The following is a 24,635-nucleotide window of genomic DNA, read 5'->3' as shown; positions in this document are numbered from 1 at the left end:
AATTTGTATTCTTTGTATCTGAACCGCTGTGCAAACAGAGAAACTCACACAAATCCAAATAAGTCAAAAGAGTAAGAGTTGCTTTGTGATTACATCCTTTAATATTCTCAAGTGTTTAAATTGAAGAAAACATAAAAATAGCCTTAGAAAACGAAACAAAAACTGACAAGAGGTGCAACTAACTCAATTATCTTTAAGATTTAAAAATGTCATTAAGTGGTGTCAATCTGTAAATTAGTTATTCGTTTACATTGAAGACCTCCAAAAACACAACCACAAGTTACGGTTATATTTCTTTACTGAATATAAAACATCCAGTGTAGAAAGGTTTTCCAAATACTTGTCTAAATGTCTCAGCATCCTTTCTGCTTCGGAATATGAGGTTTACTAAATGACAGGAACAGTTGGACTGCATTAGTAACTGATCAGATCTCTTGAGGTTAAAGATAACAGGCCAAGATAATAAAGCTTTTAACAAATATTAAAACAACTAAAAAGTATCTTCTTGTAAAAATGTGAATTGATTACAAACAGAACTCTGACAGCAGACTTCATCAATTCTCATTTCTTTTTAGTTGTTAATGTTAAAGCTTTAGAGCAAGCTGTTTGTCAACTAATCCCAGCAACTTGCTTGCTATACCAGAGGGCGTTATTAAAATTTTAAATCCTTCACTACCACAGAGACTCAGTTAGCTTCTACATTTTCACACAAAAGTTAAGCAGCACTGTCTATTAAGGCTTGCATGAAATCTGTCTGGGTTGAGATAACTCTACAGAGTGATGAAGTACACAAATATTGCTGCGGAGTGAAAAATTAAAACCAACAAAATATATGATTAACGCTACATGTGGCACGGAAGGAGGGGTGGGGGTGGGGGGGGGGAGAAGGACACAAAATACCCTCCATGTCTTGCTACCATTGTTTGCATTTTGGACAGGAAACATGGCTTTAAACACTGGAAGAGATACACCCAAGTACTGCAGCAGCCAAAGTTTAATTTCTTGCAGTTAAAAACCAACCAACTCTGAGATGACCGATTTTAAAAACGGTGAAATGTATGGAGCCGTGCACCTACAATGGCTAGGACATCCAGAGAAAAGCTGCCTGCACACAATGTGGAAGCAGCTTTCTTTAACTAACGACTATGTACAGGTACAAGGACGCCTTTATTAAAGCAACAACTTGCTAGCATTCCACTTTAAAGACTAAAAACGTTTTTTCAATTAATCATTTGCTTTGGTAATCAAACCAAATGAAAGCACACTGCCCTTTTATGCACTGTAATGGGACAAATAGCATGAATATTGAAAACATAACAGAGGTATAAGGGGGATAAGAGGCGGGTGCTGTTTTAAAGGGGTGGCGAATAAGCAATCCCTTGCCTGAGCAAGCTTGATTTAAGGCAAAGCTTGAAAAATCACTACTACAGTCTATATGTGGACAGAAAAATAATATGCTAACAGTTGGTGCATTGTAACTGTCAACACTGGCATCAGAGGAGGGGGAGGGAGGTGGAGTAGCTTGAACAGCTTCAGTGTTTGGACTAGGATTGCTGGTTCAATTAACATCACATTTAGGGGGTCAGAGAGCCTCCAATCATGTTTTATAAATGAACAATAATATGTATGCAAATTCCTATTTGTGGAAAACGAGTGAAAATAGGAATAGAAACTGGGAAAATGGCTTAAATGTCAGGATGAATCCGTGGGTATTGGGGCTATGGGCTACAAATGAGACCTGTAACAGGTGGTAAGTGTTCTTGATGAGGTGAGAGAGCCCTTGCTGTAGTTTAGCAGACACCAGCCTCTCCAAGCCATGTTGTTAAGGGGTCAGTTCACAAAGATCACGAGACAATATCTAGCCGTGGAGATGATGTGGGATTTATATTTTGAGATCTCTGCTCCTAACCTATTACAATAGAGGTGAACTGAATGTCATTGGTGGTGCTCAAATTATTTAAAATATTTGAGAAATTAAAGAGCAATGTCTCTTTGCAGAAAACAAATGTGTCTACTACTTGGATAATCCAATGTGGTAGGTTCTCACTATTGTTTTTACAATCGACATATAGTTACGGATGAAAATTGTTATAAATGATCCGAAGCAACAGAGACATTTATTCTGGATGGCGCACTGCTTTTAAGTTTTTTTAAATGTACTTTTACAATGATTTGAGCACCATGGACAACATAGAGTGGCAGTAGAAGTGTCAGACCCATGGCACATACAAACCCAAACTATCCACCAGGCTAAATACTTAGACATTATATGGTAAATGTTTATTGATTTGGGTGAACCGACCCTTTACATTAAGGAAACCAGGCTGGGCCTCAAGGCACCGGTTACCATTACAAGTCCCACTTGTGAAAGTGAAAAAAAGGAAGGGAGATGTCTTGCATGTTACAGACTGCTGTTGCAGAAACGCACTGCCCCTGGATAGTTACGATTAAACAGATCAGATACGGATCGGCTTGTGTTCTGTTGCAAAAAGAATGAGCACACCAACACCCCCTGATTGGCTGATGACTGACAGGAAGTGGAGGTAGGTAAAGCAGAGCAGGAAATGGGCTGACTGGCTGTCCATGTGACCTCAGACAGGTTAGAAGCTTAACCTCGGGTGTTACCGGGATTTAATTGGACTTGACAGTGGGTCGCTAGCTGGATTAAGAAAGATGCAGGGGAATACAGTACTGCATCTCCCCCTCCTTATGTTCTGTGTTACATCAGAGAGCTTAAACCCCAGACCTTCCATGTTTTCACTCACTCTACTGCCATTAGTATTTCTAAATCTGGTCTCTATTATGTTTTCTGTAGCTGCGTCTCCTCCCTGGCCTGCCAACTGACTTAACAGTAGGAGGAGAATGGAGTTGGGTAGGGGCGAGAAACCGCAGGGTGACCGTACAGAAACAGTCTTACATGGAGGGGGGCTTTAATTTTGTTTTTTGGCCTCTGGGTTGCCGTAACTGGAGCCTGTTTTCTTCACCTCGGTGACCCCTATGAGGCGCCGGATAGCTATCGAGGCTTTAAAGAGAACAAAGGAGAAAAGAAAGAGTGGGGTAAATGAGGACAGCGATTCAAACATTGAACAACACGTTTCTCCCCCCAGGTAAAGTCAAAGAACCACTACCTCCTGGTCATTCCACTAGAGGAAGAAGCTGTGTCATTTTTCATTCTAAGGGCCACTATTGCAGAGTTTACCTACCTATGATGAGGAAGATGATAAAGCCAATGATGAGGAGGGGGGAGCCACTGACGACCACGCCACATGCAAAGTTGATGAGGGGCGAAAGCAGCAGGGTGGCCCAAAACAGGAAGTTAAGCAGCGTCCATGGCCTGCGAGGTGGAATTATTGTGGGTCCGGGGAACTTGCCTTCCTTTTTGTAGAACTCCTGTAAGGCATCCTGAGCAGGACAGGAAGAAGAATTGATTTGCACTGTATTAATTGATCAGGTTTACCATTGCCTCATTTTGCCTGAGAGAATAGCAACCTCCCCACCCTACCATTGCTGGCCTGTCCCCCCAACGGGACCCCGTGTTATTTACCCAATTTTTGTGCACTTGTTTCATTTCAACTCAGTGGGAAAGTCTTTCCTACGTTTCTTTATTTACAGTCCTGCTAGCCCCCCCTCCCCCCGCTCTCACTTAGCCCCTCATTGGTGAAGTGAAGTTGTTTCGTTACTGTAAGTACAATAAAAGCTTCCCAACTAGAGTTATTTCATCTAAAACAAAAAATGGACAGAGAGAGGACCCCCAAATGTCAGAAATTCAGGCCAAAATATCTGCGTTATTTTTTAAACGCACCCAACCTGAATCTGGCGACAGTGGCAAGGATGCTAGAAGCTCTGCTACTAATGGTAGGAAAGCTAGTCCTGGCCAGAGCACTAGCAGCTAGCCTGCTGATACAGCTGCACACCAACAAGCACAGCAGGACAGGCTTTGATCCATCTTGGCTGTCAGAAAGGAAATACTCCTTGCTCTACAAGACCGGTATTGGTAAGGCTAGGTGCAAAAGTAAATAAAAATGATCAATGGGAAATAAAATCTAGCTCCACTAAAAAGGTTTATTTGTTCAGGTCCAAATGTTCTGTAATATTTCAATTAATTGGGTTAGCATGACAGCTATGATTTGCTATTCAAAACATCTGTGAATACTTTGTGCATTTTAGTTTTTAACGGTCTACAGACCCCAAAAAAGTGATTAGTGACTTTAATGTCAGCTTTCCTCAGTTTACCTTCTCTTGGTAGAGCTTGTGCAGCCAGATGGCACACTCTTGCTCATCATCTGGTATATCCTCCACAGGAAACCGCCTGGTTGGAAAAGAGAGAAACAAATTGGGAATGGACTTTAAGATTCTTGAAACTACAAAGATTAGACACCAACTATTTCAGCCAACATTCACAGATTATTTACCTCGACAGTCAGAAATGAGCACATAATGAACTGAGAATACACATGGATGACACATTGTTTTTCGTCGCTAAGCAACCGCCAAAATCCTGTAAGAACAAGAATTCAGGAACATGCAACAAAACACTATACAATTTTACCACTTTTTTCTCTGGTATTAGGATTTCTCCTGCTCACGCACGTTTTGTGGTTATGATTCAAGTTGTGAAAATTATTCTTGATGAGAATGACGGCTAGCGACTAGATGAGAATAACACCACACACTGTATGTTTCCAGATGATCATCACCAACTGATCAGAGTAGAACGGACTTAGTCCAACTAGGTCAGATAACTGGTGGTGACGTCCAAACCATAACTATAAGTGGGTCATTCAATTGTAATGTCTGTACCCGCCTTTAAAAAAAGGGCACGATATATTTAGCCCAGTAAAAAAAAAGTGAATAGAAATATCAAAATCATGACCAACCAAACTAAAAGATCTACTACTATACCGTAAATACATATAAGCACTATAACCTAATAAAACTATTTATTTTAAATAAATGTGTTGTTACCTACATTCATCAGAATAACAAATGGGGATATTCAGCTAACACTGCATGAAAGAATATTACTTTTAAACCATAATACAATGGATGAATAAGATGTAACATACATTTCATAATGACTCTAGTCCTCTCAGAGTACAACAGAAAACATTTCATGATAATATAGTAAATAATAGTTTGTCACCACCAGGGGGCTCCCTCACCTAGAACTTGCTTCCACTCTGCACCATCAATTTGTGCTGAGGGATTTTTTTACACTCACGGTTATGTTTAACTGCAGTCTACTTAACTGCAAAACTAAAAATAACTATCCTCCTTTTCCTAGTTTCTTTAACTGAATCAAATAAAGAAGCCCTACACTTCTCTCAGTTTTGCTGTTCAGACAAAAGACATGCTTTTCCCAGCCATTTCAGCGTCCGCCATCCCAATCTGTTTTTGTCTTATAGCCAGCTCTTTACTCAGTAGGAGTGTCCTGGCCATTAGAGTTTTTGTTCTGAAACAATAAACACACTGGGGCAACTAGCCAACATTTTGAACGCTCTCACTGTCTCCAAAAGGTTTAGAATACATTCGTCATTTTCCACTTTGAAGAAAGGCAGTGCAGCTGGCAGTGTAATGTATCATTAATACAATAACTGATGATTCAAAAGTAAATGGATGGGTATCAGTGGCACTCACCTCACACTCAAGTCAGCTTTGTATTTCTTGCCATTGACGATGCCCAGGAGAGTGGGAGTTTGGTTGTCTTTGAAGTTAAGAGTCACATCATACACAGCAGATACTGTAAGATAGAAAAAAAACACAGACAAAAAAAATAAAAGAATCCAATGTGAATTGAGCATGATAAACATTGTGTGTGTTTGATCACACTACCTGTGTCCTTAAGACATTGCAGTGTGGTGGTGAATCCTTTGGTTCGGGGTAGTAGGTGGTATTTGAGCTTGGGCAGGCCTTTACTCTCTGCAACCTGCATACTGATTTGGTGCTTTGTCTCTGTAAAGCGGGTCCCCTCGCAATACAGCAGAAACTGTAGAGGAAGTTGAGCTGTGTTATACATATACACAATACACATAAACACCTATAAAAAACAGAAGAAAAAAAAGAAAGACTTGAGATGACCTCCTTTCTCCTGTCCCATCCACTACCCTACTTCTGCTTGGTTGAATTACAGATTAAGTTCACCTCAATGTAACACTATGCTAAAATAAAGTCACTTTCTTATCTCAATAGGCAGGTGGGTGACAACTCTTTCAAAGAGTGTTAAGATTATTTGTGTTAACAGATACAACCGGTGTCATTAGCAGTGGCCTAATGCTTGATTTAAGGGGTAATTAGATCAACTGCTGATCTGCCTAATCTCAGCTGGTGAACTAGTTGAGTCACAGTGAAAATCTGCTTTACACCTTTGGTAAAGGTAAAAACAAACAGCAGCACCTGCTGCCACCAAGTAAGATGCCATGAATGTAAGAAACTTGCTTGTTTGAAACCGGAAAGAGCTGTTTTGCCTCCCAAAGCAGAGTGAAAGCCTCCTCAGATTGTTTATGCACAGTGGAATGTCCAGTTCATGAGGTTTCACAGAAAGAAAAAAAAGAAAAAACACACACATACAGAGCCCCTACTGCTGAAATATTTTAAATACAGCTGGTGCACTCCTCTATGAGGACCTATGAAACTTAAAGAGCTGACATTAAATGGTTCAAGAATAATTCCAGTTTATCACAACTTGGATCTTATTTTTGAAGTTTTGGCCATTGTTTCTATTGATAGCAATAACATTGTATTCACCAAGTTAACAGCTGAGATTTGGGAACACAAGCGGTCACACAGAAAGAACAGTAATGTCTGCTCAATGTAAACAGTTTACAGGCTGAGTTTATGGTTGACCTTTGACCCAATGTACCTATGCTCACACAGTTGTCCTGTACAATGAGGGCTTACCTCAAAATGAATTGTCTGATCGCCTGACTGCTTGTCTCTGCCCTTTAGGACTTCTTTTTTAGCAATCTGTGCTCTGAGATCTAAGCAATTTACTTAGTAGTGCAATGATCACAACCAGTAAAAAGGATAGATAAGCTACAAAAATGAGACCATGTTGTAATAAACTAGGGGTGCACGATATATCAACTCAATATCGTTTTTGCAATATCACGTTGTGCAATATTGAAAATGTACTGAAAAGTATGCAATATTCTGTGTATTTTGTGAGATGCGCATAGAGACAGCGAGAAAACGAGAAGCGAAAGAAACGAGAAGAGTGAGGACAAAGAGAGTGCGAACTGCGAAGCGTGTGTTTAAATAAACCCTTGTGTTGTACGAAAACCTGTTTTGATATTCTATTAATCCATTTTGATGTTTTCAACTTTTTGTGTTTTCATATATGTTTAAGAGTATCGGAATGAATATCGATATCGCAATATCCACGCTCAATATCAAATTTTTTCAATAATCGGGCAACCCTATAATAAATTGAAATAAATACCAAACCACTTTATCCACATTGTGCATTTCTAATCCTAAATGGTAACAGCCATACCTACACTTCACTAAAATGATGTGCTCAGGTAATTACATGTCTGTCGGTTACTGAGAAGTTATTTCTGAGAGGATATTTCACAATTTTGATTGTGTCACTAGGCTAAAGTTGACTGATTGCAAAACTACATGCTATGGTATTTGTGCAAATGGATGTGTAGTAGCATGAAACTGGATCTAAGCAAACTGCTAAACCTTTCACACAACTTACTACACTCACACCAGAAGACAAATACAGTATGTCTAATGTGTACTTACCCACATATATTCAGGATAGTCTTTGAGCCTGCTCAGTCCTTTGAAGACGGTCTTTCGGTCCTCCTCCCATTTTCTTTTGCAGAAGACTATTTCTAGGAAGTACCAGGTCCAGCCAATTAGAGGAACCTTCAGTAGCTCATGTTTGGCTAGGACTTTTGAACTCTAGAGAGAGGGGAAAGGTATACGTTTATAATAATGAAGCTTGGATTTCTCATCAAATCCCACCTTCTCATAAAGAGCAGGCTCTGGTGTTGGGAGCCAATTCAATTTATTAATAAGTAATTCAATTATGTAAAGATTAGGGTTTTAGTATCAGTCATATTTTGCTACATTACTGACCCCTAGGACGCCATATCTTTCACACATGGTCCAGCCACACAGGAAATCGATCTCATAGTTGTGGTTGAGGATGGTGATGACATGCTCTTTGCCAAACTTGTCCACCGTAGCTTGGTCAGTGTATAGGGTGCATTCTGTGCCTGACCACCACTCCAGCAGCATCACCAGCTCTGCACAAAGACGACAAATCATCATATGCACTGACAAAACTTCTTTGTTCATAGTATTGACTATAAGAACTATGTTAAGTACCAGTTCAAAGCATTTTCCTCCGAACACGTCAGTTTTGCTGATTAATATAACAGTGATTCGTACTACAAATGAGTTGCTCATAGTGACAACCCCATAGAGAATTATCGGCACACTTTGCAGCTGTATGGAGCTATTTTGGTGTAAATGCAATGTCTGTTTGAGCCTCAGCTGCTCTCATTAACCCACATAGGCAGCCACTGCTACCTGCTCAGCACCAAACAGCAACAAGCTAGTGGGTGTCTGGTGATATTGTGGAAGATCTAGCAGCTAGGGATTCATCTCAGAGCATGCATCCGGCAGGTGGCCAGGTCAAGTATGACAACACACTACCTAATGCCATTTCTTGTTTACATTTTTTGAAATATGAAATTTGGTATTTGCATTTAAGAAAAATATAACATAGCAACAACAAAGAAGTAGGATATACTCACGACTCCACAGGGAGTAGGCGAGCCGGCAGTTGATTGTGCGATAGAGCTGCTTGTTGATTGGCCAGAGGATGCAGGTGCAGAGCTGAATGAAGTTTATGATGAGGCCGCTTACCACAAACACAAAGCCCATTAGCAACTGCAGGATGAACAGGCTCTTCAGGTGGGCCAGCAGAGCCATGGCTGAGGAGCCTGGAGAGCTGAGTAGGATCCTCTCTATACACTATGACCAACCTGACAGAGGGCAGAAACAGAGGAGGCAGTGCTATCAATACTATTCGATTGCTGAATTTACTATTCAAATGTGATTTTTTTTATTTTTTTATAAATAGGTTGGCTAACGTTAGCTAACCTCCCCTCTTCTCATGTCTGTTACGAGAGTGAGAAACACAAGGCATTTTGAGCTAACGTAACCTACCGAGTAACGGGACAATCAAGTGGCAGCACCATTTGGCTTAGTTATCAATGGCTCTAGCATCGTGGGCGTGGGTGGGTTGAGAAGCATGATGGAGAAAGGTAAAAATAAAAAAATAATGGAGGAGAGGGTGGCAAACGATCAGAGAATGATGGAACAGTGCAGACAAAAGGATGTGGCCTGTTTGTTGTTCCGCAGGGGGAATTCAAAAAACAGCAGGGTTTCTTACCACGGTGGGACCCTTTTACAACCCGCGTTTACACGGTCCGTCAGCCAATATTACAGACCTAATGGAGACAGAAGAACAGAGGTTGAGCCAACAGTGGCAGAAGTGACACACTTACAGCACAGTGTCAGTACAGTATCATTTAATAAAGTGCATGTTTCATCAAGCAGGATGTAAACAGTGAATTATGTTAGCTATTAATGACTAGAGAACGTCAGAAATAGCCTCCATCATTCTTAGTGTGGATGGCAAGTTAACATGATCGAGAATACAGATGCTGGGTCAACTGTTGCACGTGCCTTGGTTAGTAATGTGCCGTTATAGCTGTGTCAAAAAATGACATTGATTTGAAAAAGGGCATGGTTACTGAGTTTAGATTTTTTTTGTGGTTGTCCTTACTTTGACCTGAGCCTGACCTTTCACAAAAGCTATGCTATTCTACACAGATCACCACATTTAAATGACATTTCAAAAGACGGTGACCATATTTACAGTCTATGACCGTGATAGGGCTGCAACTAACGATTATTTTCATAGTCAATTAATCTGTTGATTATTTTCTTGATTATTCGATTAGTTGTTTGGTCTATAAAATGGTGAAAGATGTGGATCAGTGTTTCCCAAAAGCCCAAGAGGACGTCCTCAAATGTCTTGTTTTGTCCACAACTCAAAAGATATTCAGTTTACTGTCACAGAGGAGAGAAGAAACTAGAAAATATTTACATTTAAGAAGCTGGAATCAAAGAATTTTTACTTTTGTCTTAAAAAATTACTCAAACCGACTAATCGATTAGAATAGTCAGGCAGCAGTACAATCACACATAGATACAAACACAAAATAACACTAAAAACATAAAACAACTGAAACAGCAAAGCCCTCAAAGTCAACCACAATCCTAAACACATCAGGCAAAACACCTACAGCCAGAGGTGGCTGTGACCAAAGACACCAGCTCATTAAGTTTAATTTGACCGTTACCATCACTGAGTACCAAACAGGATGACCACAGGCCACCTGGCCTTGAATAGACCGTTCCCACATCTGCACCAAAGCCTATTAAGTGTAGGTCAAGCCAGTTTAAAGCTTTTCTGAGAAGAATGTCTAATCCGAGTTGTCCTTTGGCTGATCGGTGTGGAGATCAGCCAATCCACTTCACGACTGCCAACTGGGCCTCCACCTGCTTTGCATTAGAACTTTCTCTCCTTTTTAGAGACACCATCAACTATCAACATCAGAATATATGGCTAAAATCATATAGCTAGGCTATATGGGTGGGGGGAAAAATATTTCTGTGGCAAAACTATCGATACACAGACGCCAAGTATCGATTATTATATATGTGTTTATATTTCAGTTTGTCTGCTTGACAATCCCATTTTGCAGCAATAAAATTGAAGTGAGATGAACAAACAGAGAAATTTATCTTTTTAGGGGACATCATTTGAAATTGGGAGAAAATTTGAAGTTGGAAAAAAGGTAATAAATTGCTATATATATATATATATATATATAGCAGAATATTGCAATATGTTTAAAATTGCAATATCATCGTAGCGTGACATAAGTATCGTGATGATATCATATCGTAAAGCCTCTGGTAATTCCCACCCCTACTATATGCCAAAATTTTAAGTTCTGAAAAGATTTTAAATAGGCCTGAAACGATTCCTCGAATAACTCAAATAATTCGATTACAAAAAATCCTCGAAGCTTCGTTAAATCAATGTAATTAAGGTTGTACGGCTCACTGTGTTTCCGCATGGAGGAGAATTACTAGCGCACACAACAGGTTGACGCTTCTGTGGCCACAAGACGTTTATATATGGTCTATGCACGAGACTGACGGCCCAGATTACAAATGAACGAAGACGAAAATAGCGAGGGTCTAAGAGAAGAGACAGGCGAGAGAAAACGACAGAAAGTTTGGGATCATTTTAAGCTGCAAACATGCTACTACATCATCTCTGTAGACAACATCCAGTCTACTCATCCATTCCACGGAGCGAACCCGACACAAGGTAGCTGACTAACGTCTGCTGCTCTCGTCCACCACGCTGTTTTACACAACTAGCCTACAGCATGCTACTCTGCAAATAGCGATGTTTTACCAACAAGCTAAAACGAAAGCTGTCGGTTTGTAGTCTAACTGTTTATTAGTTTGCTACTAATCTTTGGAAACTTAGCTGCTGCCGGAGGCATATCCAGTGCAAAGAGCCAGGGGAAGGGGGTGAAAAATATTAACATTTGGGCCACCAAAAATGTCCTTTTTTTTTTTAAATGTTTGCTTTTTCTAAAAAAGGAAACAGGTTTCCTTTTTTTAAGTAAACAGCAATAATAAATATTTACTATTGCTGTTTACTAAGTATTTCTTATCCGATTACTCGATGGAATAATCGGTAGAATACTCGATTACTACAATAATCGATAGCTGCAGCCCTAATTTTAAATAAAATACAAATCTAAACATCATTAAACCAAGTCTTTGTTTACATGATCGTCATCCTCTCGCACATAAAATATAAAATAAATGTAATAAATAAGGATCCAGTCTGAAATTGCTAGATAGATTGCTAATAGAACACCTGTGGTTGATCAAACGATTTACCTGTAATTAAGGAGTACTCGAGTCGACGCACCAGGACAAGCACTTTCAAAGTAAAGCATCAATTCGGCACTCAAAGTTAAATTCTTGCGGAAGATAAAGTGCTTTATTATACAATTAACTGTGCAGTGCTAACAACATATGTACAATACGCATTATTACATCATGTTTACAATATATACCTGCATTCAATGATACAACTGTACAACAGCAAACCATCAAAAACAGAGGCCGTCTGGTGTTGTGTGTCTGGTGACAACAAGGGAGACAATAACATTGTGTGCCTGCGTGTTACACTGACACAATGGTCTCCAACCACATGCACTCTTGTTCACATAGTGTCTGTAATGACTACTTTATTGTTGCTTCAATTATTGTCTTAGATATTTTTTCACAAGGGCTACTAAATCAGCGTTTCCCTTTCAGACTTATAACCTCCCATGCGCTCTTATGATTTATTTTCTTCCTGCGGACCCTCTATGTCACTTTGCACACCCCAATGAACTGGATAAAACAATAATGTGAGCAAATTACTAAAAAAAAAAAAAAAAAAAAAAACACGGCAAACATAGTAACCTGAGTTGTTTAATCTATCATGAGAAATAATTCAGTCATAGGGATAACCAGAAATCCGAGACGCCTTGATTTTCAGCAGTCCAAAATTTCAGTTCAAGAAATACTATCTTAGTAAAGTGCAAACCAAGAAACCTTAAATTAAGCTACATAGTTGATACACGGCCAGCTCATTCCAACTGATCTAATCCACTGCAATCAACCACTCTTAAACATGGTAACACAACACACTGAATAACCAAGTGGCCTGGGCGTGAAGGTAATGAAATCCTACATGCAAGGCTTGGGCTGGTGTCCATTTTCAAACCGGTTTGACATGAAGCTAAACACCGAACCGGTATACCGAATTTTACCACTACGTGTCGCACCTGACACATCCGCTCCAGAGTGAGACTGATGAAAGAGCCCATAATGAGTGTAGCGACTCCAGATCACATGGTGGCGGTAAGACTTTTTTCCTGCAGTGCCAAGGTGTTTACATTTTGTCTTTTTCAGCTCACCTCCTTCGTCGGCTTGAAAATCAGAAATGTTTCCATATTGGCGGCACAGTTTTAGTTTGACTCTGCCATTTATTGTAAGAAAAACAAAGTAGTAAACAAACAACCTGCGCCCGTCTACTGAATTGTAAAGGTCTTCATGGCGCCGCTCGGCAGTAAATCGCTGTCAGTTGTTCATTAACAAACATTATGTTAATCACAATATGATTAAATGTAGCTTGTGTGGACGCCAACGCATTACTTGATCAACAAAAGAGCATGGCTACTAAAAAAAGCTATTTGATTCAGAATCTACAATGCTATTCAGAAGTAGTTTAACCAGTACCCCTACTGCACTGGATTTAGTGCTGATGTAGGCCTTCTTTTTCATTTGCCAGACGGTGTCATAGCGAAAAATAACGGTTCAACCGGTTTGCATCCAGCCAAACTGGTTTAGCCTGGAACGACGGACAGGTGAAACCAGAAATTGACCCAACTCTACTGCATACACATCCGCAGAACTTCAGCTTATTGTCTTAGGCAAACAAACGGACACATTTCTAAATCTGCATTTAGGACACACTGAAGTGTTGAAATATTGCCACGTGTGCATATGTGTCATCTATCGCCTGATGGATCCGATTATCAGTCCAAACATACAAAGTTGTCTCTGCATTATGTCACAGATATGACCTTTGTAACTACTGAGAGAGAGACTTGGAGGGGTAAAGTTACACTATTTCACTCGTGGTTTCTGTAACATTTTGGAAAGGTTAGAACACTGAAGAAACAAAGAGGACCGTGTGTAGTAAATACAAAGAACAACAACGGGTAAATTGTTTCAGTCAGCTTGATGATGACGATGATGAACAGAAGTAGGTACATGTATTATGGATAATAAAAATGAAAATCTAGAATGGGTAGTGCGAATAAAGTTTCTCAATCAGTACCTAAAAAGTTACTCAACCTATTCATCTGTATTTGTTTATAATAACACTGTTTATTGATAAAAGTGACTGCAGTTATAATCCACTGTATATGCTTAAATCCAGAATGTGAGATTCATTAGAGGATCAGAATGGGAATCTTTAGAAACGCACTCATCTCCCCAACAACTTCAAAATTGTCTAATTTTATAGATTTGTTTCTAAAGTGGTTAACAAATAATCAAATTACTGGTAAATGTTAGTCATTAAATCACAGTGTCACACAGATGACATGAAGTTGGTTGGAGTTATCCAGCAATGCAGACATGGTAAACACACTTGTAACATTATTAGATACTGTAGGCTACTGTTTAGCTGTCTTTTGATTAATGTTGGGTGACAGCAAAAACCAGCTGTAAACACAGTTACTAATGCCAATTATCACAATTCATCTATTTTTTTATTTGCATTTGTTAAATTTAGGAATTTAATCTAAAAATATTAACCAGATTTGGAAGAACATATAAATGGTATAGTAATTTTAGGGCTAAAGAAAATCAACTAGAGACTTGAAACTTGCTACAAAAAGCGAAAACATTCAACTTACAATCTGTGTTGTTTGGCTACAAGCAGCCAAAAGAGAAGTTCCCTGACCAACTTTTGCTGTGGCAACAAGCAGTAACTCTGTGTGAGAGGTCAGTCAGATTTCCAAACATACCATGACCTTTGTCTCTTCCTTCTGTCTCTGTACATGGAGTCACGCTACCCGGAACAATCACACATTATCACTCAAGATGAAATGGAGGCCTTGATTCACAGTGCCTACAGCAAAGTCCCTGTACTTAACTAGCAATGCGTTTTATTTAGGTGGAAAATTAACTCCACACATCAGTAAAATACTAGGTTATGCTTAGTAAGGTCAGGCTTTCAGGGTGTCAGTTGTTTTGTTTTTGTTTCCAGAGAGTTTACTAGAACGGGTGTGACTAGTGTTGCTGGACCCCTGATGGATTGTGTTCATAAAGCTGCTGGTTTGCAGCAATTAAAAATGGCTCCCAAAATAAAAATTCTGAAGTAATGTACCGTATGTGTATAGTTGCCCTGCAGTTGCTCTAAATTTTCTGTTAGATAACATATCTTATATTTATCTTTTATATATCATATATATATATATATATATATATATATATACATATATATATATATATATATATATATATATATACTCTATCATGTGCATAGTCAATTGATTAGTTGGATCTAATTAAATTACATACTCTGTGATTGATTAATCGAAATTAATCGCAAGATGCATGCTTGACGGTGCCTGAACTGAGTACTTTTTAAAGAAAGTTAAAAAAAGAAAGAGAAAGGGTACTCAAACAACAGTTGCGACATTAAAGAAGAACGAAGCTTGTTTTATTGCTAAGGCCATATGGTCAAAATGAAATGATTTTTAATAATAATGTATAACAATAACTTATTTCACTAGTAAATTGCTGCTGGACGACAATAACAACAACCACCAAGATAGGAAAAGGACATATTTATAATGACGAGACTGTAGTTTGCAGTTTACTGCAACGCGACCGGCTGTGTCATTTCTCGATGGCAGCTGCAGATTGTTACATCCTGGTGTTGAACTTTCCTCTACAGTAAAACACGAGTCTAAACTTTACGCGCTTAGCGCTAGCTGTCAGCATTTAACCGTGTTTGGATCCAGGTACTAGCTAGCAGTAGGCTAGCGTTAGCTGCTGTTGAGTATAGTGTTAACTAGTGTACACATGCGTGAGGGTGTGTGTTTCTCTGTAACGTCTGTTTCAGAGCAACAGAAGAGCGCAGACATATCAGTGGCACCAGATTTTTCGTCTGTATGCAAAGCGTCAATATGGAATGGATTAATCTGCGTTCAATTTTTAGCAGCTTTATTTTCTCTCAGATTAATTAATCGAAATGAACGCGTTATTTTGACAGCCCTAAAATAAATAATATATATTATATATATATATATATATATATATATATATATATATATATATATATATATATGTATATGTATATATAGGGTATTTTACAACAACTTTGAATGCACCACGAGACTGGCGAGGCTGAGTCTGTGTTTTTCGGCTAACGTTAGCTGCTGTCGAGTGTAGTGGTAACTAACTAGCGTCCTGTGCAGCGATGTTTCAGTTCCCTCTATGTCCGTTTTCGGAGCATGAGAGAGAAGCGCAGGCATTTAAGTGGCACCGAAATCTGCGTCGCTATTCGGTCCAGTAGATAACGGTCGTTAAGGCACCGGTGCCGTATTAGCACAGCAGAACCAATCAATATACTGATGAATTTCAGCTATCCAGGTTAGTAGTTCGGTATTAACAGTAGACAGTAAAAACCCATCTGTTCACACTTGATTCTCTCAATCGGAATATTACCACCATTGATCTTAAAACAACAACAACAACTTCCGTCACATTATTGCACCAATCAAAATAATCTACTTTTCCCTGTAGTGTGGTAGATGACCCAAACTTCAGGTGCTCTCTTGTTAAGAGCATATTTGTCTTGCATTGGTGCTTCAATTATTCCTTATAAACATAGGCTAGATGGAATAAGAGACTATCAGAGTAACAAACATTGGGTTTGACCATGAAAACACATGGTCCACAGTAGAGGTGCATCTCCCTGTGGGTGCGAGTCCACCTGTAACCTCACAAAGATAAGAGACGCTGAATGGGTTAAAGCTGCTTAAGGCTGGACAGCTGCTTCACCTCTACGTCGCCTAAATACAGCTTCTATGCCGATAAAAATAACCACTGCTTGCTAGGATCTCTGATATGAGAAAGACTGTTAAAAAATGTATATGAAAAGACACCAGCTAAATACAGGCAAACTTCAGCCAGATCCTGGCAGACACTGCACCTTTGTAAAGTCATTTTAAGTCTAAAAACGAATTTGGCTTGCAAAAGTCTGCACTCCACCTACCACTGTGAACGATTGAGCAATGAAGAGCTATGTTGATTCATATCTCTTTCACAAGTTCTAATACATCTCGTAGGGCCGGTCCTAGCCTGACCACAACACCCCTCTAGCGTTTAACTTACCAGTAGACATAGTAGGCCATTGCCATGACCACCAATGCCCCACAAATCCCAGTGAAGATCATCACAGCACTCTGGTTCAGCATTTTGGCTCCTGGTATCTCACCAAATCAAAGCCACAATTAAAAAAACATAAAGAAAAGTCCTGCAGAGAGCAGTGGATAGTCACAGGCTGTCCTGCTTCATCGCCATGACAATCCCACAGAAGGAAAGAGGGGGATTATGATGATGACAGCAAGAACACAGCCAGATCCCAGATCCTGTTAAAGGAGCTGACAAATCAGCACAAGAGTTTACTGAGGAGCCAACATTTTCACATCACCAGAAACATTAACATTAAGAATGGATCCTTGAGAGAAAGTGCAAAAAGAGTCCACTAATGATTGCTAGGAAGATGGAAAAATGGCTCCCTTTGGGAAGGCATGTACTGAAAGCACTGTCTTACATGCATTCCCATCCTCTAATCCGATGGATCAGATTAGAGCTGATTAGCAGGCTATGGGCACCCTGGATATGTCACATTTCATTAACAAGAAGGCTGGGCTCTTACCAACCAGGGTGGAGTGAGCAGAAGTGCATCCGTTATGCTTAAGGTGCAGTAGGTAAGCCTTATATATAAAACTGAGCCTATGTTCCAGTAGAACTACATGAAGCAGGTAATTTAAAACAAAATCCGGCTCCTCTGGCACCACCTACAGCCTGTAGTGTGATTTGCAAAAATCCACAGCTCCCTGTTCAGATGCACCAATCAGGGCCAGGGGCGGTGTCTAACTGTGTGTCAATCACTGCTCATGCACACGCATTCATTCTCCCTTGTGGGGTGAGGGGCTTAGGAGACTGTTTTGGGCTTTAGCAGGAAGGGGGGAGGGAAGTTGTCGATGTTCACATTTTTTGGCTAAGTCCTGGATCTTCACAATCGTACCTACGGCACCTTTAAGGAACCAATCATAATGTAGAATTTCTTGCCTTACCTTGTCATTGGCCACCTGTTAGTAACACTTGCATTAGGCAGAAGTGACAACCTGAAAGAGTGGGCCAATAGTTTCCTTAAACAACCTTTTCATGTGTGTTTTTCATGTGTTCAGTGATGTTTATCCTACATCCTCACTCTCTTCTTGACAGTACCTTGGGTACCAAAATACACTGAGATGGCAAATAGGGCTAGTAGGCAAGCCAACAAAAAGCCTTTGGGTTCCCACACAGAGCTAATGTCAAATGTGGTTCAGACAAGCTGTCAGCAAGATCCAGAAATAAACACCAGCATTTACTGAAGCAAATAGGTCAAAGGTTAGAGTACAGTCCAGAGGCCTTGCCACTGGGCGTTAAAGCCAAATATAAATAGAGATCAAAATACATTGTGATAGCTTGACAATGAAGGTCATTCATGTTTCAAAGCATGCAGCATGCTCTCAATAGTGCACATAGCAACATTGTACTGCTGAACACTCAATAGCAACTTCAGTTAGCCTATACTGAAGCCTAGTTGTTTGTTAGGCCTTGTGTGATATATTAAAGCCACACCACTTACTACCACTACAGCCAAAAGTTAGGCTACTCTTTTTTGTTACTCTTAGGAGGTAAAACAAACCCCAGCCCAGGTTAAATCTCAAGATAAACCAAAATTATCACCATCATCATCATCAAAGTCATGTATGGCAACACAACACAACTAACATGCACAACACATTGTCAGACTGAGCTCAGCAGGATACAGTCACTCAGTGCACTGTATACTTAGTCACACAGATATCATGTCATTACATTTTCATTACAATAATGACTTTGTGATATTTTTATCATTCATCAATAAATTCCATGAAAAGACCAAAACCAGCAATTAATTGATCCTTCTAACATGTAGGCTATCATCTATGTAGCTACCTACTATAGTCCAGAAAAGACATTTGACTTTCGGTGATATACTTAGTCAAAAGTCAAAGTTATTGTCGTTTATGCAGTTGCAGAGTTGTTTTGAATTAATTTTTAACAACAACAACATTTGATATTGAAATCTTGAAAACTACTCAAACGTTACATGCAAAGCCTCAACAGCAGGTTACCTCAGAAAGGAAAGACTGCAGGTTCTGCAGCCTGCTGTTAAGCATTAAGGACAAAAGGTACGTCTGCTGTAGTCAGCAAAAATACTGGGACTAATGGCAAAAGGAAGAGGGGGAGTTAATGGATGAAATTGACTGCTTGAGTATGAACACTCTAAGTGGAGTATGAACATCCAAAGTTAATTTGTAGTTAACCTGTCATAAAAATGATTATGAGGATAATAAAACAATGCACTGCTTGTGTGGGATTACCGTCAAAGATGGCCCTGCTCAGAAAATGTCTCAAAGTCTATAGGGAAAGACTTGATTAGCTGTTAAATGAGTCCAATAGGTTACTACAAACAAACAAACAGTCATGGCACTGGAAGTGCCTTTTTATGACGTATGATTTAGAAATACAACCGAATAACTTTTTAGATAGATGGTTTCATTTGGCCACCATTGCAACACATGCATGTCTTATTATATACTATGTCATTTCTGCATTATGAGGCCAAGACATTGTAATTAGTTAGACACTTTATTTAGGAGCAAAAGTGCAAATAACCTAACGTTAGGGTATTTTTTAGAGGTGTGAATCTTCACTGATCTCCCGATTCGATTATCACGTCAGCGATTCGAGATATCGATGCATCACGATTCGTCAAATACATTTTTTCTATTAAAGCCACATAGGATATTTAATTAATAGCTTTTCAAGCTTCAAAAACAAAACATTCTGCAGTGCTGTAATACTAAATAAATTGGATACATAAAGCTACAGCACTGAGCACACAGCACTTCCTGAATGTGCAAAACATTAAATTTGAAACAGAAATAATAGATTATGGCCCGGTCGATTATCGATGCGGCATCGTCCACGATTCGATGCATCGATTATTTGATTAATTTCAACACCACTAGTATTTTTATACTTCATTTTTGCATATGTAGCCGCCAGCAGCTCCCATGAACTTCGCTACATTTAGTTTTACATGGTTGTCTCGGTCTTTACTGGAGCACATACAACGTGTCTCAGAGCGGCCGCTCACGGCTTGTCATTATATTATGCTGCAGAGAGTCTGCAGCGAGTGTTGTCTGCATGGCGTTTTGAAAAGTAACCACAGTTGCAACCGCTTTAATCGGCATTGTTATCCCCGTTAACTGAACAAGTAGCAGAGCATGTTACAGAGGCGACGTCTCTCTGCCATCCCCTGTACAGGTGAATGCTGAGGATACTGATTTTTCAAGCCTCAAATAAAACCAGAAGCAACGACGTAAACCTGCGCCACAGTTTGTCTCTGTGCTCTACCTCACAGTTTTACCTCTTATCACGTGTAGGCGGTTTCACAGCGACTGTATTTAACACTGGGAAGGTTAAACTGAAATGAATCTCCGGTTCATGCATGCCGAACCGTGGGAGTGGTCTGTGACACCACTACTGTATATTCAGTGTACTGAAACGTAGAAAATGTTTGTTTCTTTTTAAAATAGAAAACATTACACTTCATAACATTTTGTATTTATAACACGTGTTATAATATGTATTACTGTAAAACACTTGCTACAAGCATCACTGTGCACCAACAGTAATAGCAGTTACCTTATGTACATCCATTAGCTGACTGGAGTGAATTCTCCAAAGGTCTGTCTGGCTTTAGTGGGACACAAAGTTAGCGTTGATCCCTGCTCTTGTTGGCCAGAAACATTTGTCACCAGGTTTAAAGATGAAACGTATAGTATGAAGGTAAATATGGTGCAAAATGTGAGAATTTGCAGAACAAAACATCTGAACTTGTAAGTTGAAATTTGCACAAAATGTTCACACACACACGTCGATTGATATTTACATGAACACAATGACAGCTGCAAACTTGTAATGCAGCATTTACTCGTATACTTTTTTTTGTTACGCTCTGGTTCATTTTCCATCACAACCACAACTCAGTGATTACAACCTCTCGAACCCGTCACTGCAACTTCACATGTGCTCTCTCGCATCACGACGTGGCGAATCTGTGCGCCTCGACTTCTGCAACACTTTTGGCGATACATTTTGTAAAAAAGGCCATGCCCCTGTGCATGCATTCCCAGTATGTATCCACTGTGCCTGATCATTTTGTTAGGTTACACACAGTTAGTGTTTATTATTAGCCGTGAATGTATTTTAGGTTTCTGTAAGTTAACGATGGGATTCAGAGCTAGCCGCTAACCTGTAATAGTCAGTTTGAACTGTGTTTTACATTCTAATAGCTATTGTTTCTATGCTGTGCACTGACTATTTCACTATTGTTTATGTTTAAATGCTTGTTATAATTCTTATGACTCATTTATATAGGTTACACGAATGCCTTTGTGTTTGCTAATCTTTAACTGATAGCGCATTGCATTCTAGTTATTATTGTTAGTTATTAATATCGCTCTCATTTGTAGATGGCTATGTTTAGCTTAGGTTTGCCTTTGCTATTGGTCTGTAATTATCCTTTCTAAACAGTCTGTATTGCTGTGTTTTGTTGTTACAGAACCACACACTCAGAAACACAAGCCTATTTGTTTACATAAACCATCTAAACCGCAACCCTGGACTCTGCATCTCCTTTCTCCCACAATCTCACCTGAACATTGAAATAGTGTCTTGACCAGATACCCTGAAGCGATTGTTGCCACACCTATTAAACCATATTTACACATTCTCACACTATGCACACACGGTGCAAAACTAATTTGTACCTGTGGACTTAGGCTGTGCGCTCTGAGCCAACAGAACGGGGACAGCAGGGTTTCTATCGCCAGATGAGGGACAACTGTCCGGATTATTTATGTAGCATGGAAGCTTGGTGGAATAGCATGCTAGCGTTAGCCAACTAACCAGCCAGCCTGCTTCTAAAAAAAATAAATACCTTTTAATTATCTAAACACTTTTTAACAGTCAAACTGAAACACAAGCGGTGAGCTCCAGGTCCTGCAGCAGCAGACAGAGTGCCTGTGGGCAGCAGGATAAAACCGCAACAATACTGAAAAGATTAGACAGTCAAGTAGTAATTCTACAGAAAATTAACAGATTGCAATTTACATGAGTGGCTATTTGTCATGGCCATTTATCAGATTACTGAAAATGATATACACAAACACACCTTACATATGAACTAATAATTTATAACAATAATCATTAATCACTAGCATAGCCCAACATTAAAGTAGACTACACATCTAAGGTATGTTGCATACAGGCACACCTATAAAGAGGCTCTCCAATATCCGGGTGAAACCAATGATTCAACATACTTATTACCATTAAATAATCATTATTGCACTGTCTAACTGAATCAATGGACTACCCATATTAGGCTGTTGTCTAACTTAACATGGACAGTATTATGAGAACACAGCTGCGTCTTGCACAAAGCATTAAACAGTCTGTCAGAGCATTATGATCACTAGTAAACATCAAAACGTCATTTAAATCACAGCGAGCAAGACTGATAGGAATGATCACGGTAACATTACTTGCCTGTTACGCACTACTGTAAGCTCTCTTGGTTAAAATTAAGGTTCAAGCTTTAATTTAGCAATGGCTGAAGGAGTCGCTTGAATGAACTCCAGTTACCTTACGTCTGATGTGTGGTACGACATATTTGGTCAACTCGGAGCCAGCTGCTTCACATGACGCACAGCGATGCACAGACGGTTTGCAGTGTAGTTAGTAGCGTCTTTTTAAATAAACTCAGTAACAATTTGAAATCTACTAAGTGTGGAACGCTATGTTAACATTATACGGGTTAACGTCGTAACTGTTTTGCAGCTCCATGGCCACCGAATAAAAATGCACGATTGGAGTAACGTTATATGCATTAGTGCGGCATGGCTATCTTAAAAAGCTAAATAACGAAGTAGCCAGCATGCGCCTTCTGTCCAACAGTGACTGGGCTTATCGGTTTGACACATGTCATGACTGCGGTCGGGGACGCAAGTTAAGCTAGCTAGCTGTGCGGTGAACTCAAAGTTGCAAACACAGACCACAACCGGTTTTATCACATCAATTAATGAATGAATAAAATGATCCAATCAGTCCTGCTATTGCTATCAGTGACAGCAAATAAGTTAGCGCCAGCTGACAGAAGCCTACCTTGACATTAATGTGCAACTCAGCCAAGCAGCACAAGGACAGAGTGGGCTGCTAACGGTAACGTTGCCCGCTAGCATGCTAAGTCAACAAAACCTGTGTAGTTAGCGTAATAATTATATTTGGGGAAGAGGATGGATTCGGCTAATTGAATGGTTCAATTGCTAATGAGTGCCAAATTCTCCACATATTTTATCTGAAAATAGTCAACTGACCTGTGTCGCTTAACGTTACGCTATGCTAGTTAGCCAGCTAACGTTAGCAGCCAGTGTCAGTGACGTTAGGTTACTCTGGGCTTACCTGAAAATGAATCACTTGAAAGTCGGTAGATTGTGTTGTACTTTCCGCTGCTTCCTTGCCTTCAGGGGCGTTAAATAATTGGGTTAGAGAGCCCTTCGACTTCGTCTGTTTCCTAAAACGCAATACAAATGACTTGTGGTAATGCGATTTGCAAGAGAGCTATTGTTTGTCTGTTAAAGCCCCACATTTCCTAAAAGCCCATCTGAAGGTGGCAAGCCCTACATCCGGTCCGGCCCCTTATTTATTCTCATAAATCATTAAAATACACAATCTTTAACAACAGGACTCTGCAGCTACAAATGTTCCGATCCATATAACGTTACTACAAAGTAACGTTACAGGTTAGTATGCGTACATCACTTAACAATAAATAGGACAAGTAACGTTATATTTAGGCTACTAAATTGGCTATGCATTTTGTCGTATTACTTATACAGTATATGACTAGCTATTTCATATAGCTTGAACGATTGAGAGATTATTTCATATTTAAATTTGTAAGTACCCCTTTGTCTCAAAAAGAGAAATTAAATCCCCAGTATCCAAAACGTGTAACAACATAAATTGCATGTTATCCATCCAAGTAACATTGCATTATCTGAAACATGATAGCCTACATTTAACAATAGCTTTTGGCGGTCAGATACTTCTGTTGCGCTACAGATTAAATCATTCTAAAACATTTAGCCTTTAATTGCACTTTTTATTAAACACCCAATGTCTGAAAATTCAAATTTTCCTGACCTTACATGTGTAATGGTGCACAATGGCATTAACTTTTTACCAGCCATTTTCCTCCCAAATCTCAACCTTACACAGCCACTGACATGTCAATAAAGTCATTTAATTCCCTGAAGGTATTCATGTTTGATCAACTTTAGACCTCTTTAGCCCTCTGCTGGTGTTTTTGCATTGCTGCAGTATAAATTGGAGGTGAGACATGCTGAGGGATCAGGAACTTGTACACATAAGCCCTTAGGCCTTTTGTGTGACAAATCTGGTAGCTTATGTCTGTTGTTAACATATGGTATTTTATCTTGCTGGACTATAATGTCTCAAACATGAACCAGTCACTATAACAAATTTGTCCCTTCTCT

General features: G+C 39.5%; 1 protein-coding gene across 2 annotated transcripts; it reads right to left on the bottom strand.

Moving 5' to 3' along the window:
* Window positions 1-78: 78 nt before the first annotated feature.
* agpat3 (1-acylglycerol-3-phosphate O-acyltransferase 3) lies at window positions 79-23,753 on the bottom strand. 2 transcript variants are annotated; one of them, XM_078261582.1, is made up of 10 exons: window positions 23,539-23,752; window positions 9,413-9,470; window positions 8,772-9,002; window positions 8,089-8,258; window positions 7,750-7,911; window positions 5,833-5,986; window positions 5,638-5,740; window positions 4,234-4,309; window positions 3,204-3,402; window positions 79-3,022 (listed from the first exon to the last, which is right to left on the bottom strand). In XM_078261582.1, the coding sequence occupies exons 3-10, from the start codon at window positions 8,947-8,949 to the stop codon at window positions 2,931-2,933; spliced, it is 1,134 nt and encodes a 377-aa protein (XP_078117708.1). In that variant the 5' UTR covers window positions 8,950-9,002; window positions 9,413-9,470; window positions 23,539-23,752; the 3' UTR covers window positions 79-2,930. The 2 variants fall into 2 exon arrangements, with proteins under 2 accessions (XP_078117708.1, XP_078117709.1); XM_078261583.1 differs by lacking the exon at window positions 9,413-9,470 and having other exon boundaries at window positions 23,539-23,753.
* Between the last annotated feature and the right edge of the window lie 882 nt (window positions 23,754-24,635).

The sequence above is a fragment of the Sander vitreus genome, chromosome 11 (genome assembly GCF_031162955.1).
Source record: "Sander vitreus isolate 19-12246 chromosome 11, sanVit1, whole genome shotgun sequence".
NCBI classification, from domain to species: domain Eukaryota; kingdom Metazoa; phylum Chordata; class Actinopteri; order Perciformes; family Percidae; genus Sander; species Sander vitreus.
The sequence above is the reverse complement of the archived record's forward strand: the minus strand, read 5'-3'. Positions and strand labels throughout refer to the sequence as shown.

Coding starts and splice junctions, on each gene's coding strand:
- agpat3 (XM_078261583.1), bottom strand. CDS start 8,949: ATGGCTCTGCTGGCCCACCTGAAGAGCCTGTTCATCCTGCAGTTGCTA. Junction 5,741..5,832: donor GCAATGTCTTAAGGACACAG/GTAGTGTGATCA, acceptor TCTATCTTACAG/TATCTGCTGTGTATGATGTG. Junction 3,403..4,233: donor ACAAGCTCTACCAAGAGAAG/GTAAACTGAGGA, acceptor TGTCCTGCTCAG/GATGCCTTACAGGAGTTCTA.